Genomic DNA, 12913 nt, shown 5'->3' with positions numbered 1-12913 from the left:
GTTGTCTAGGAAGACTTCCCACTGTTCAAGGGTCTTACAAGGATAGCACAAGTGCTTGGGTCATGTTGAGTATGCATTGTCCCCTGTGATGTATGGTCTGATGACTTTCTCTGGAGCTTTTGAAGTAATTCCATCAACAGTATCCAATGCAGTTGGCCCAGGATTAGCCTTGTTCCTCAGTTTTCTGCTGCTCCAGCATGCCTAGGCAATGTAAAGTACTTACGATCTCCATTAGAATATCCTTTTTTGATGCAGAGGAAATGCCGTGAACAAAGTCTAGGAAAAGTATAAAGTTCTCTATGTTTCTTGTTGGCTGCAGGACATATTTGCGGAATACACGGCAAGAACTGCTTTTGAGAGACCTTTGATGACTGGAGTAGCATATGCACACAGGGTTTTTCACCATGAAAGGGAAGCCTTTGAGAGAGAACAAGGTTGGACCATCAAAACTATGCATTCGAAAGAACCAAGTCCGGTGCATGATGAGTATGCTCCAACCATATTCTCTCAGGAAACCATCGGCTACATTGTTTCGCTGGATATGATGTCTGGAGAGGTAACACGCTTAATTTTCATAGTTCTAGGTCCTTGTTAGTAGTTGCAGGAAGGGTTTTTGTTGTATGGCTCTTTCTAAAGTGCTTCTTTCCCATGCAGGAGGATTGTGATAACATTTTACGAGCTAGGGCCTCTGGCAAGGGTGTCTTGACAGGTCCATTCAGGCTTCTCAAGTCCAACCATCTTGGTGTTGTTTTGACATTTGCCGTGTACAAGAAAGAAGTTCCTCCAGATGCCACGGTTGAAGAGAGAATTGATGCAGCTGTCGGGTCTGTTTCTTTTTTGCTATACTGTATATAGATTGTACTAGTAAAGGTAGTTTGAGCCAGCCGGCTGCCCTTGCAAGCCCCTTCCATCTCCTCCTCTTCTCCTTCTCCTTCCTCTTCCTCTCCTTCCTTCCTTGCCCTCATCTTCTCCTTACTCCCTTCTCCTTCTCCCACTTCTTCCCCTTTTCCCCTTTTCTCCCTTCTTCTCCTTCTTCCACTTCCTCCCCTTTCCCCCCTCTCCTTCTCCTTCTTCCCTTGTTCCACTTTTCCCCTTTTCTTCTCCCTCCTCCCTTCTGCCACTTCCTCTCCTTTTCCCCTTTAATCCCATAAATCTAAGATTCTAATTTAAAATTGCACAATGTCTCGCCACTGCTGACACCATATTCATCCGTAAGTATGGGATCTCGAGCACCAAATGTGTAGTGTGCAAGTATTGTGGAGATGCCTTGCGGGGTAGTAGCACCCGCGCAAGAGCTTATTTCACATGGAAGGCAAGCAAAGATCACATGGATGTTGTCTTGTGAGTGAGACCTTTTTTCTTGCTCATGGTGGTGGTTGTTTTATCTTTTAAGTTCTTTCTTAAATTGTGTGTGTGTAGAACACTTGCGTGCATGTGCTAGGGTTTTCCAGAGATATAAAGAAGAGTGCAATGGAATCACACATACAACAGACATCGAGTCCTATGTATTATGTACAAGAAAGAAGTAATACAACTTAAATTCAAGTACAAGATGTGGCTGAGAATGAAGACGTCAAATCACAGCCCTATGACCTACTGTACACTCCTAGCTAGCACTGAAATGCTCTATGAAGTCCGACATTGAGCAAAGCAAATAAATACGACGATTTGGCTATCCACACACACACACACACACACACACACACACACACACACACACATATATATATGTGCACCAATGCTCCTAGTATGTGAATCCATGACAAATACCTAGTGGTCAAGGACCGGGTGGGGGATTTCAGCCCTACACGATGAGGTAAGGTTTGGTGGGGCAAGAAAGCATAATATACCCCAATTAACCCAGGTGCAATGAAGAGGACCCAAATATTCACTTTACCCAACCTGAACTTGTGCCATGACTGGTGTAATCAGCATTAAATGCTGAATTATGCGTGGGCCTTGCCTTGTCTGATGGTTGACTACAGTCTGGGCCTGGACGACTCCTGCCCAAGCCCTCACAATGGCTGCCAATTGGGTATAGATGGTGGTGAAGGTATTTAATACCTTTTTCAAGGTTGACCCTCCTTGGGTAGGCCTTGGGGCTGGCCTTAGGGCTGTGGCCTTAGGGCTGGCCCCTACTACATGGATGCAGCTATAATGCTTCTGATTCAATCTACTCCTAAGGCTGACATCTACATGTGCCTACATGAAGACTACTTGCTGAATTCTCCAATGTGGGTTAAGAGGACTGACCTGACAGGCTTCTATGGCTTAGAGACTGACCTACATAGCTCATGCCTTACATGTCCCAGACTGGGGCTCACAAAGGGGTCACGACATACGACAAAATATCCTAAAAAGGTACTACTTTTGTACATGTTTCTTGCACTTTTGATGAGCCAATTTGTCACCATGTACCACAGTGCATGGCCCTCCTGCTTAGCTTGGCGGCAGGTTCATGGCTTCGAGGTAGTCCGCCAATAACTGTGGATACCCAAGGAAGAATTCTTCATCCAGCCAAACGGCTTCATGGGTCTCTCAATCTGTGAGCTTGCTATAAAATTGGCGAAGTCGTCGTCTGGAACTGTGCTTCCAATGATATAGAAGGATCTACTCGAGCTCTCACTTCTGCTTCATCAACCATTTTTGGTTGCTGCTCTTCTGGACCATTCTGTAATGAAAGTCCAATATAAGGCTTTAACCAAGAGACGTGGAAGACATTCTGCATCGTCCAACTGTTTGGCAATCTGAGTTGCATGGCGACATCACTGAACTTCTTGATGATGGGAAAAGGACCAAAACTCTTGAATGACAACTTTGGACAGTGCTTGTCCACTTGCTTGAGTCTTTGCTTCATGATCCTTAAGTATACCCGATCGCCCTCTTTGAAGATGACGTCTCTCCTTGACTTGTTTGCCCGTCTGGTATAAGCCTCTTGAGCTTTGGTAAGACATTCTTTGACTGACTCAATGATGGCTGAAAGTGTTTCTGATGTCTTTTTGGCTTCCAAGGAGGGAGACATCATCTGCGTGAGAAGGGATGAAAATCTTCGACCAAAGGCTGCCTCATAAGGGGTTTGGCCAACACTTGATGAGTGTGTCATTGAGAATCACCTGCATCAATGGGAGATGAAGCTACTGCTGATCATGGTAGTTGCAATATTGCTGGTGCTTCGGAAGTCGCTTTTTGCAGAGCAAAGAACGCCTCTAAAGCCTTTCCTGTGATTGAAACTTTTTGTCTTCTAGTCTTCTCTCCCTTGAGCAAATCTGTCAATTGTGCTGCAAGGTTAGAAAACCGATCTATATACGAGCTATATGCTTGGCAAAGGCCCACGAAGGATTGTATCTCTTGGGTTGTCTTGGAAACGGCCCAATCGAGGATTGCCTTTATCTTCTCAGGGTTAAGGCAAATTCTGTCGGAACCGATCACGTAGCCCAGGTACTGGACTTCTTGAACTCCAAATATGCTCTTCTTCACATTGATGTAGAGTTTGTTATCTCGCAAAATCTTCAATACCTTCTACACATCCTTCTCGTACTGTTATGCAATGGTTGAAAAAATAAGAATGTCATCCAAAAAAATGAACACATATACCGATGAGTACAGTGAAGACTCGATACATCATCTTGTTGACGGTCGCCGGTGCATTGGTCAAACCAAAAGGCATGACCACGAACTCGTAATGACCTCATTCTGTTCAAAAGGTTGTCTTTAGGATATTGGCTTCGAAAATTTTGACTTGATGATAGCCACTTTTAAGGTCGATCTTGGTGAAATACTTAGCACCGTTGAGTCTTTCGAGGATGTACTCTATCCTTGGCATGGGGAATCTTGGTTGTCAACTTATTCAAGGCTCGATAATCCACACAGAGACGTGTGGTCTTATCTTTCTTATGCACAAAAAGAATCGGTGCAACAAATGGAGAGGATGAAGGCCTGATGAAACCAGACCTAAGCAACTGTGCTAGTTGCCTCTCCAACTCAGCTTCGAACGCCTTGGAAAGACGATACGGAAACTTACTGGGTGGCTCAGCTCCAGGTACCAAATCGATACAATGCTCTTCAGGACGAGAGGGTGGGGATCTGGGTGGGAGATAATCACACAACATGATGTCTTGAAATTGTTGGAGTCGTCCTGTCATCTGTGGCTCTAATGGAGCTGCTGTGGATGTCGATAGCTGTTATGGGTTGACATAGATCATTGCACACTCAGCTCCCTTTCTGATAGCTCTACTAGCCTGGAGGTGGGAAATGAGCGGAATACCCTGAAGGCCCCGATCCCTGTGGACGATAGTAGGCTCAGGCAAACCTTCAACGATCGTGAAGGTGTCCAGCGTCCAATCAGGAATAGGCGCATATCGGCGGAACCATTGAATCCCAAGGATCATGTTGCACCCAAGAAGGGGCGAGACAATGAAATCCCTCTGAAATTGGGCCTTTTGGACTATGAAGGCAAACTGTTGAGCTTTTTGGGTGATATGGGTACGCAGGCCGGGAGTGAACCTGTTGACATCCAAATAATAAGACACTAGGGCACATCTCATCTTGGTCGCCAAGTGTGGAGAGATGGCATCTTCTGAACTGCCCATGTTGAAGAGGACAACAAATTGTTGCCCCTTCGCTGTGCCATAAGCTCTTATAAGACCTTTCTGAAGCTCCTCAACTCCGTCCTCTTGCTTATCATTGAATACTAGTGTAGGTACTGCATTCCAAAGCGGGCAAGAGCTGAACAACATTGGTGGTTGAGGGCAGGGGTGGAGGAGGTGGTACAGTTGTGGCAGTAGCCACTATAGAGGCTTGTTGTTTGCAGAAATTGGGTCTTGACACAACACCTAGTGATCATACCTATGAAATACGCCTACCTGTGGGTTGGCAAGTATGGGATCGAAAGGTGGAGACACTACCGATCCAGATTCAGGACTACGAAGATACTCTGGAGTCCTATATTATGCATCTAGAGCATGTAGACTTGTTATTAGAGATTGAGTGGTTTAAGACTCTTCAAGTCCAGATAGATTGGTCTAGTCATACTTTTTCTTTTGAACATAGGAACACCCCGTATTGTATCTTAGGTGATTGTATACATCCCTCTCAGGGACCTCTTGTAAATACAGTTTATTTTGGAAATATAATGGATTCTTCTTTGTATAATGCTTTCCATTGTGTCTTGATTCCACTTTCTTCATTTCTCATACCTACTATGGATGTTAATGAATTAAGTGTGTTTGAAAGCAACGAATTAAAGAAGATACTTGATTTGTTTCAAGATGTATTTCCTAAGGAATTGCCATCAGGCTTACCACATGAAAGGGCATTAGATCATCGTATTGACCTGGTCCCTAGTGCTCAACCTATTAGTATTCCACCTTATAGGAGGAGCCAAGCTGAAGGAAGATGAGTTGGCCAAACAACTCGCAGATTATTTGAGGATGGGCCAGATCCGTCCAAGTAAATCACCTTGGGGTGCACCTATGTTGGAGAGGGACTCCGTGAAAGAGACTGTCGGTGACGCAAACATCTCTCTTGCCGACCATGCGCATGTTTAGAATGATGATTGCTAGTTTGGGAGTGAAGCTTGTCGAGTGCATCCTTACTTGTATCCAAAGAAATAAAAAACCCTCCTCCATAAAGTTTCGCCACTTCATCCTTGGAATCGTCATGCCCCTATGAAGAGCACAAGCCTTGGTAGAATCGGAATCCGGAACACTAGGTGCTCGAGGATTATGTTCCACTCTATCCAAATGGGAGGACACATTTGCCACAAAAGAGCCTTTTGTTCCTCCTGAACACCTTCATGCTATGAAGCAGATCAGTTGAATCCAGGGATAAAGAATTATGGCGAAGGCAAGTGACCAAGTGGATCCTCGGTGGCATCGCTTACGGGCGGATAAAATGCACCTACGGGCAGTGAAAAATGGTAAGTACGGGAGGATCTTGGGCCTAAGGCTAGTCAAACAAAATGGAGAAGTTTGTATCCTCTCACTCTGAGGAAGGGTGGGTGAGGCATGGAAGCGTGCACCGTGGATACACCACCAGTAATACCAAGAACCCAAATAGTGACTTTTTCCAAACCCGACCTTGTGCACTCCTAGAATTTAGGGATTCTACCCTATTCAAGCAGTCAATGCACACTGGTGCCAGAAAAGAAAAACAAATTGCAAGTTCACTAGGCTCTAATACCAGTTGTAAAACACTTGTGCCTATGTGCAAGGGTTTTCAAAGGTGGAAAGATACACCAACAGCAATACCTAAAACCTAGAACCTAGGAGCTCTACCCTATCCAAGTAGTCAACGCACACATGTGCGAGAAAGGAAAAAAATTGCATGTTCACTAGGCTCTGATACCAACTGTAGAACACTTGTGCCTATGTGCTAGGGTTTTCAGACGGCGAAATCACACATACAGCGAGAAATAAGTAATACAATTGAAATTTTAGTACAAGATGTGGCTGAGAATGAAGACGTCGAATCACAGCCCACACAATGCCTAAGATCTCCTTGACTAGCCTGTACTGCAGAGAGACGCTCTGTAGGCTCTGATCGCTAATAAATGAAGATGATATGACGGTTTTGCTACTCACGTATATATATTGGTCGGCCTGTACTACCTCTGTCAGCCTGTTCTACCTACCTGTCACATGTCTCTGCCACATCATCGCCACCATGTTATCACTGCCACGTGGCACCTACACTGTGTGACCCTGCCTTAGGCTGGCGACCTGTATAATAGGTGAGGTGTGTCACAAGGAGTGTATTTGTGCACACTACATGCTCAGCAGGCTGCAAAAAGACCAAGCATAAGCCATCCTGTAGACCCTTAATAAAATAGTGGGGTTCTCTAGAGCACACACAACAACAGATCTCTACTTTTTGTACCCAGTGATTTGAAGAATATCACCGTATTCCTTTGACAATTTGGCCTTCTTACTGATCTGGTAGTAAAAATGGTATCTGAAATTGCATACCGCTTTTGATTATAAGATAATATATTGAGCATCCTCTGGTATTGAATATCTTTTTGTGTTGCAAATGCTACTGTGTAACTAGTACTTGCATGTGGCAGGTACCTGGGTGGAGCTTTTGATGTGGAATCCCTTGTTGACAACCTTCTCATACAGCTCGCCAAGAGTGAAGATATTATTGTGAATGTTCATGACATAACCAACCTTTCAAGGCCACTTTTAATGTATGGCGCAGAAGTATCTGACAATGGCCTCTCCCATGTTAGCTCTTTGGATTTCGGAGATCCTTTCAGGAAGCATCAGATGCGTTGCAGGTGAATTTTTAGCTGTGAGGACCTGTACTTTTCATAACCAATGCAGTGCCTGTTTAGTAAAGCTCACTTCGTATTTTGGTTTATTTTGGTCCATGTATGTTATAGGCTAGCAAGCGAAATTCCGCGTCCAACACTTGCTTTGGGGTTTGCTAGCGGTGTGTTAGCATTTGTTGGCCTTATCTGTGCCATGGTGTACAATGCGCATAAACATGTCAAGAAGGTAGAAGAAGACTATCGGAAGATGGAAGAGCTCAAAGTACAAGCAGAAGCAGCCGATATAGCCAAGTCTCAGGTTATGTGTTTGCTTCCAAATCATAAGATTTAACCACTATATCAGTCCTTGTAATTAAGATTTCTTTTCCTTTTAGATTTCAAAGGAAAGTTTCTCTGCCGAATTACTTCTGATGTTACTTGGATGCATTACAGTTTTTGGCGACCGTCTCCCATGAGATAAGAACTCCAATGAATGGTGTGCTTGGTAAGTCATTTAAAACTCTTGTTTAGATGCAAGCAGAACAAGGCGCTTTATGTGGCTCTTGAGCAGCTGCCAATTATGATGGTTAGTTCTGTAGCCTACTGAGGATGGTATAGCATGCTAAATTTTGTAGGGTAGGGGTTAGTCAGTCATTCATTGTCATCGAATCTTTCTGGACCAGGGTGCTCCAGTCTCAAGACACCTTTGCTTTGTGATCATCTCCATTGTGCGTGTATGAGATTATTCAATTGCCTACATTCCTTGGGGGACAGTGGGCCGTAAACAATAATTCTCTTTAGTAGGTGGTGCTGTGAGGATATGCACAAGTATTCTTTCATGTTTGTGGCTTCGAATGAAGCTTGAAGCTTCTTTTTGTCCAAGAAATTGGCGCGTTGAAAGCCTCTCTTGTTTCAATGCCTCTCTTGTATCTTACTGTGCTTCACGCATGACCTCTAGTGTCTTATACATATGCTATCAATTTGTCTTGTGGATGACTACCATGAGGTTAAACATTGCACGTTCTTATAAGGTGAATTCCCGGATTCATCTAGGTATATCTTTATGCTGGATTAGCGGACATGCTAATTTCACATTGTGAAGTTTTCGTCCAAGTTGCAGCCAATTGATATTGTGTTAATTCTTTCTATCTTTAGTGGTGTATATGCCCTTTCAACTACCTTTTTGTTGTAATAATTCTTTCTATTTGTCATGATCCTTAGTGCTAGGCTTCATTATGGCTGAGTCTGCCCTGTATCTCCGGAGCTTTGACAGAAACTCAGTACACAGATCTTTGTATAAATGTATGCTCTTGTGTGTGTGTGTGTGTGTGTGTGTGTGTGTGTGTGTGTGTGCATGCGTGGAGTGTGTGTGTGGGAGCATATATTAATACCAAGTTTTACACCCACTATTGGGCACTGATGACGTTAGTGGGGATGTTGTAGTATCTAGTCTATACTATGCATGATGGAGTTGATGGTTTATTTTCTTGTGGATGACTACCATGAGGTTATAAATTACACTTTCTTATAAGGTGAATTTGGGCATGTTCCCGGATTCATCTAGGTATATCAATTTGTCTTCATCCAGGGCAGGGTTTCAAAGTGATCAAGATTAATAAAATCTACGTGGATGAGAAATGCTATATTGAGTGCATGATGCCTCGAAAGATCAATATACTGGAGTTGTGATATTGGAAACCTCTAGTTGTTTTGTGCATGTATGTGAGCGTGTGCATGTGTTGTTGGTGGGCGCGGGCTGGGGCTGGGGCTGGGGCTGGGGGGAATTTAACTTATTTTGGCATTATTATTCCATGAAGTCCTGATTTGTGAGAGGAGAACTTGTTGCAGTTCAATTTCATTAAGTCTCAATGGTTCAAATTCCCAGGAATGCTGCAAATGCTTCTTGACACTCAGCTTGATGCAACCCAACAAGATTTTGCTAGAACTGCACAAGCAAGTGGAAAAGCATTGATTACACTTATAAACGAGGTTCTAGATCAAGCGAAAATTGAGTCAGGCCGCATGGAACTAGAGGTGGTACCTTTTGACCTCCGGGCTATTCTGGATGATGTCCTTTCACTTTTCTCTGGAAAAACCAGGGGGGAGGGCATTGAGGTACAAATATGTGTAGCCTTAAAACTCAAAGGGGTGGTTGTTTTGAGCTTGAGCTGCCACAGATGGATTCCTATGATACAATAATGTGTGCTTTGTTTTCGAATATGGTGTAGCTAGCTGTATATGTCTCCGAAAGGGTACCACCTATTCTCATTGGAGATCCTGGTCGGATACGGCAAATCATCACCAATCTTGTGGGAAACTCTGTGAAAGTAAGCTTTGGCATTGATTTGGTTGACCTAATTATAGTAAAATATCTGCTCCATAGGCCTTTTTAAAACCACTCAATGCATGCCACTGTGATGCTTTTAAGCTTGAGTGTTTCTGGATATATACATAGAAGTGATCAGGATATATGATCATTCCTTAGTTGTTTACCCAGCTCTTACCTTGTGTGTTCTTGCAGTTCACTGAGAAGGGTCACATTTTTGTGTGCGTGCACCTGTGGGACGACATTGAGTCTGTTCAGATGGTGGATTCCGAAACCATGTCAAAGGCGATTATAGAATGCAGGCTAGCCAAGAGCAGTAACACTGTCCCATCTGCCACGTTGAGTGGCCATACGGCTGCAAATAGACAAAGTAGCTGGGATATCTTCAAACTCTTAATTGCAAAAGAGAGACAGAGGTCTACAGAAAGAGAAACATCTGAGGTAAAGCTTTTTATCAGTGTCGAGGATACAGGAGTTGGAATCCCTTCACAAGCGCAACAACGGATTTTTATGCCATTCATGCAAGCTGATAGCTCGACTTCGCGCACCTACGGAGGCACTGGGATAGGCTTGAGCATCAGCAGGTGTCTGGTTGAACTAATGAAGGGAGAGATGCATTTTGTGAGCAAAGAGAATGTGGGATCAACTTTCACATGCAGCCTCGTGCTCAGAAGAGGTGATGATACAAGTCTAGGAGAAGATAAACGGTCTCTGAGTGAGAGGACGCTTCCAACCAAGTTCAAGGGCATGAAAGTTCTGATCATTGACGGGGGACTTGTACGGTCCGAGGTCACACGGCATCATTTACAGAGACTGGGTTTGCAAGTAACGTCAGTTTCCGACTTGGAACTTGCCCTCAAGTTTTTGTCGGACGGACCTAATGCGGCCTCGAATGGCTACTCTTCAAGGTTCGATTTCATGTGGCCACCCCAGTAATGTACTTCCAGGCTTTTCGCAGCCCAATTATCTGGGCCAGGGATGAGCTTTTTGCTTTAAAGGCCCACCAAAAAACTGGCCCATTCTCATGAATTGAAGGACACAGTTTGTGAGCTTTCTCCCAACTGTGCCCATTTTAGCACAGTTGGGAAACCCATGGCACAGTCAACTGAAACATTTTTGGCACAGTTAACTGTGCCATGTTGGGAAGACATTGGTAGCCTCAAATTTGAATGCTGTGAAGCAGTTGCAGCCTCAAATTTGAAGCCTTCGGAACCCTTCTTGAGGCATCTTACCCTTCACATAAGGGCAGGAAAAATTGAACCCTTCAAAAGAAAAGCTAAATTTTGAAAAGTTTTTCAATGTACCCTTCTCAACTAAAAGCAAAGAAATGTGGTTATGGATTGTGCCCTTCGAATGAAATAATAGGGTCACACTTCAAATTTGAGGCACTTCAAGACACTGTTAATAGTTTTAGGGATTTGAGCATGTTAATAGTTTTAGGGATTTGAGCATGTTAATAGTTTTCGGGATTTGAGCAGTGATATTTTTCTTTTAAAACAAAATGGAGAAATAATATGATGTTTTGGTCTTCTCAGCACAACAGGAGAGGTTGATCTGGTGCTTGTGGACAAAGATGCTTGGGGGCTTTCGACTGGTTTGAATTTTCCGTCTCTCTTACAGAAAGTAAGACAGAATACTACAAGGGACATCAATTGTCCGAAGATGATTCTTATGGCAACCTCTATGACGAGCGCCGAATGTGAAACAGCCAAAAGTATGGGGTATGTAGACACAATCATCATGAAGCCCCTTCGAGCAAGCATGATTGCCGCCTGTTTGCAACAAGTGCTCGGGATGGGGAACAAAAGTCAGCAAGGAAGGGAAGAACCTGGCAACCTGTGCAATCTCTTGTGTGGGAAGAAAATATTGGTGGTGGATGACAATAAGGTTAACCGCATTGTGGCTGCGGGTGCATTGAAGAAATATGGTGCCCTTGTTGAATGTGCAGATAGTGGCAAGGCTGCAATTGCAAAGCTGGAACCACCCCATATATTTGATGCATGTTTCATGGACATCCAAATGCCTGAGATGGATGGGTATTCACACAAAGCCAAGAGTCTTTAAAATGCTTTCCTTCTGCCTTATTCATATATCAAGTGAAACAAGTACACAAGAAGCAAACAATTACTATCAAATGATATAGTTACTCTACTACAAGTAAAAACATGCACACATACCTTGTTACAGCTCACACACAGACATGCACGCATGCATCTTTTACAAAGTGATAGTTTGTAAAAGGAGTGGCATGCAGGTTGGTAAATGGATGCATGCATGCATGCATACGTACATACATACACGCATACATCTTTTATAAAGTGATAGTTTGTAAACAGAGAGGCATAGTTGGTAATGCAACCTTTTGGCTGCTGCTTCATTAGCCCTATGGTTGATTCTTTGTGACATCTGAAATCACTGATGTAATCTCTCTCACAATAGGTTCGAAGCAACCCGGAACATTCGGAAGGTTGAGGAGTTGGTTAATACACAGGATAGATTGACAGAGGATTCTGGCAAAGTTTGGCATGTGCCAATATTGGCCATGACCGCTGATGTTATCCAGGCGACTTATGATGCGTGTGTCCGATGCAAAATGGATGGTTATGTCTCCAAACCCTTTGAGGAAGAGGAGCTATACATGGCAGTCAGTCAAGTCTTAACCATGACATGAGGATCACAAAACCATGGAGCTGGCTGGCTGGTGGCTAATTAGCGAATTGTGATGAGTTCAGAGTTAATCACAACATGAGTTATCTGATGATGTGTTTTGTCACAGTGGTGTACGGCAGACAAACGGCACGCCGCGAAGTGGTCCCTTTTTTTTATTTTTCGTGTTTTTTTTTTAATTTTTTTTTGAAGGGGCTGTCATTTTGCCAACCTGGTTGATGGCATATGCTTGTAGCCAGAGGTGCCCATGTAATTCTAGGACTGCTGATTTGACCCCCCTGATGGTCTTGCGACAGCTCCTCTTCAAAAACCTGTATGTGTTACATAACGTAAAGAGTTTCACAAGCCGTGTTGCAGTGTAATATATTGTGCTAGTGAATTATCCGGCTTAATTCTATCTTAAACTAATCCCAATCATTTACTCTCCAAATCTCTAATTCTATCTTAAACTTATCCCCTTACCGATCATTTTCAAAGAGTTAAGGTCGAGCAAAGAAAATCACAAAAACGATGAGACTAATTAAGAAAGATAATAGGACACCTAATTTTGACTTGAAGCCTTATAGGATACCAAAAATTTGCCAATTTTAATGCCAATCGAGTTTCACAGACAACCTTAATAGCTACAAGATAGAATTAACGACTCACACTTTTTGCATTCCATTACATAA

The 12913-nt window shown here is 43.4% G+C and overlaps 1 protein-coding gene across 2 annotated transcripts in view; it reads left to right on the top strand.

Annotated features, from left to right (window-relative positions):
• The window catches only part of LOC147640272 (histidine kinase 4-like), a 14972-nt gene extending 2348 nt beyond the window's left edge, over positions 1-12624 (top strand). Inside the window, exons 1-11 of one of the 2 annotated variants that reach the window (XM_086778831.1) lie at positions 75-210; positions 320-556; positions 655-824; positions 7064-7276; positions 7382-7568; positions 7703-7754; positions 9135-9364; positions 9478-9576; positions 9771-10483; positions 11111-11611; positions 12015-12624. In XM_086778831.1, the coding sequence (XP_086634957.1) occupies positions 368-556; positions 655-824; positions 7064-7276; positions 7382-7568; positions 7703-7754; positions 9135-9364; positions 9478-9576; positions 9771-10483; positions 11111-11611; positions 12015-12246 (2586 nt within the window). In that variant the 5' untranslated portion in view covers positions 75-210; positions 320-367 and the 3' untranslated portion in view covers positions 12247-12624. Of the gene's footprint in view, positions 1-74; positions 211-319; positions 557-654; positions 825-7063; positions 7277-7381; positions 7569-7702; positions 7755-9134; positions 9365-9477; positions 9577-9770; positions 10484-11110; positions 11612-12014 lie in introns of those variants that run through there. The other variant, XM_086778821.1, reaches the window with a different exon arrangement.
• Positions 12625-12913: the final 289 nt, after the last annotated feature.

The sequence above is a fragment of the Cibotium barometz genome, chromosome 3 (genome assembly GCF_041138505.1).
Source record: "Cibotium barometz isolate CiBa-2024 chromosome 3, ASM4113850v1, whole genome shotgun sequence".
NCBI classification, from domain to species: domain Eukaryota; kingdom Viridiplantae; phylum Streptophyta; class Polypodiopsida; order Cyatheales; family Cibotiaceae; genus Cibotium; species Cibotium barometz.
The sequence above is the reverse complement of the archived record's forward strand: the minus strand, read 5'-3'. Positions and strand labels throughout refer to the sequence as shown.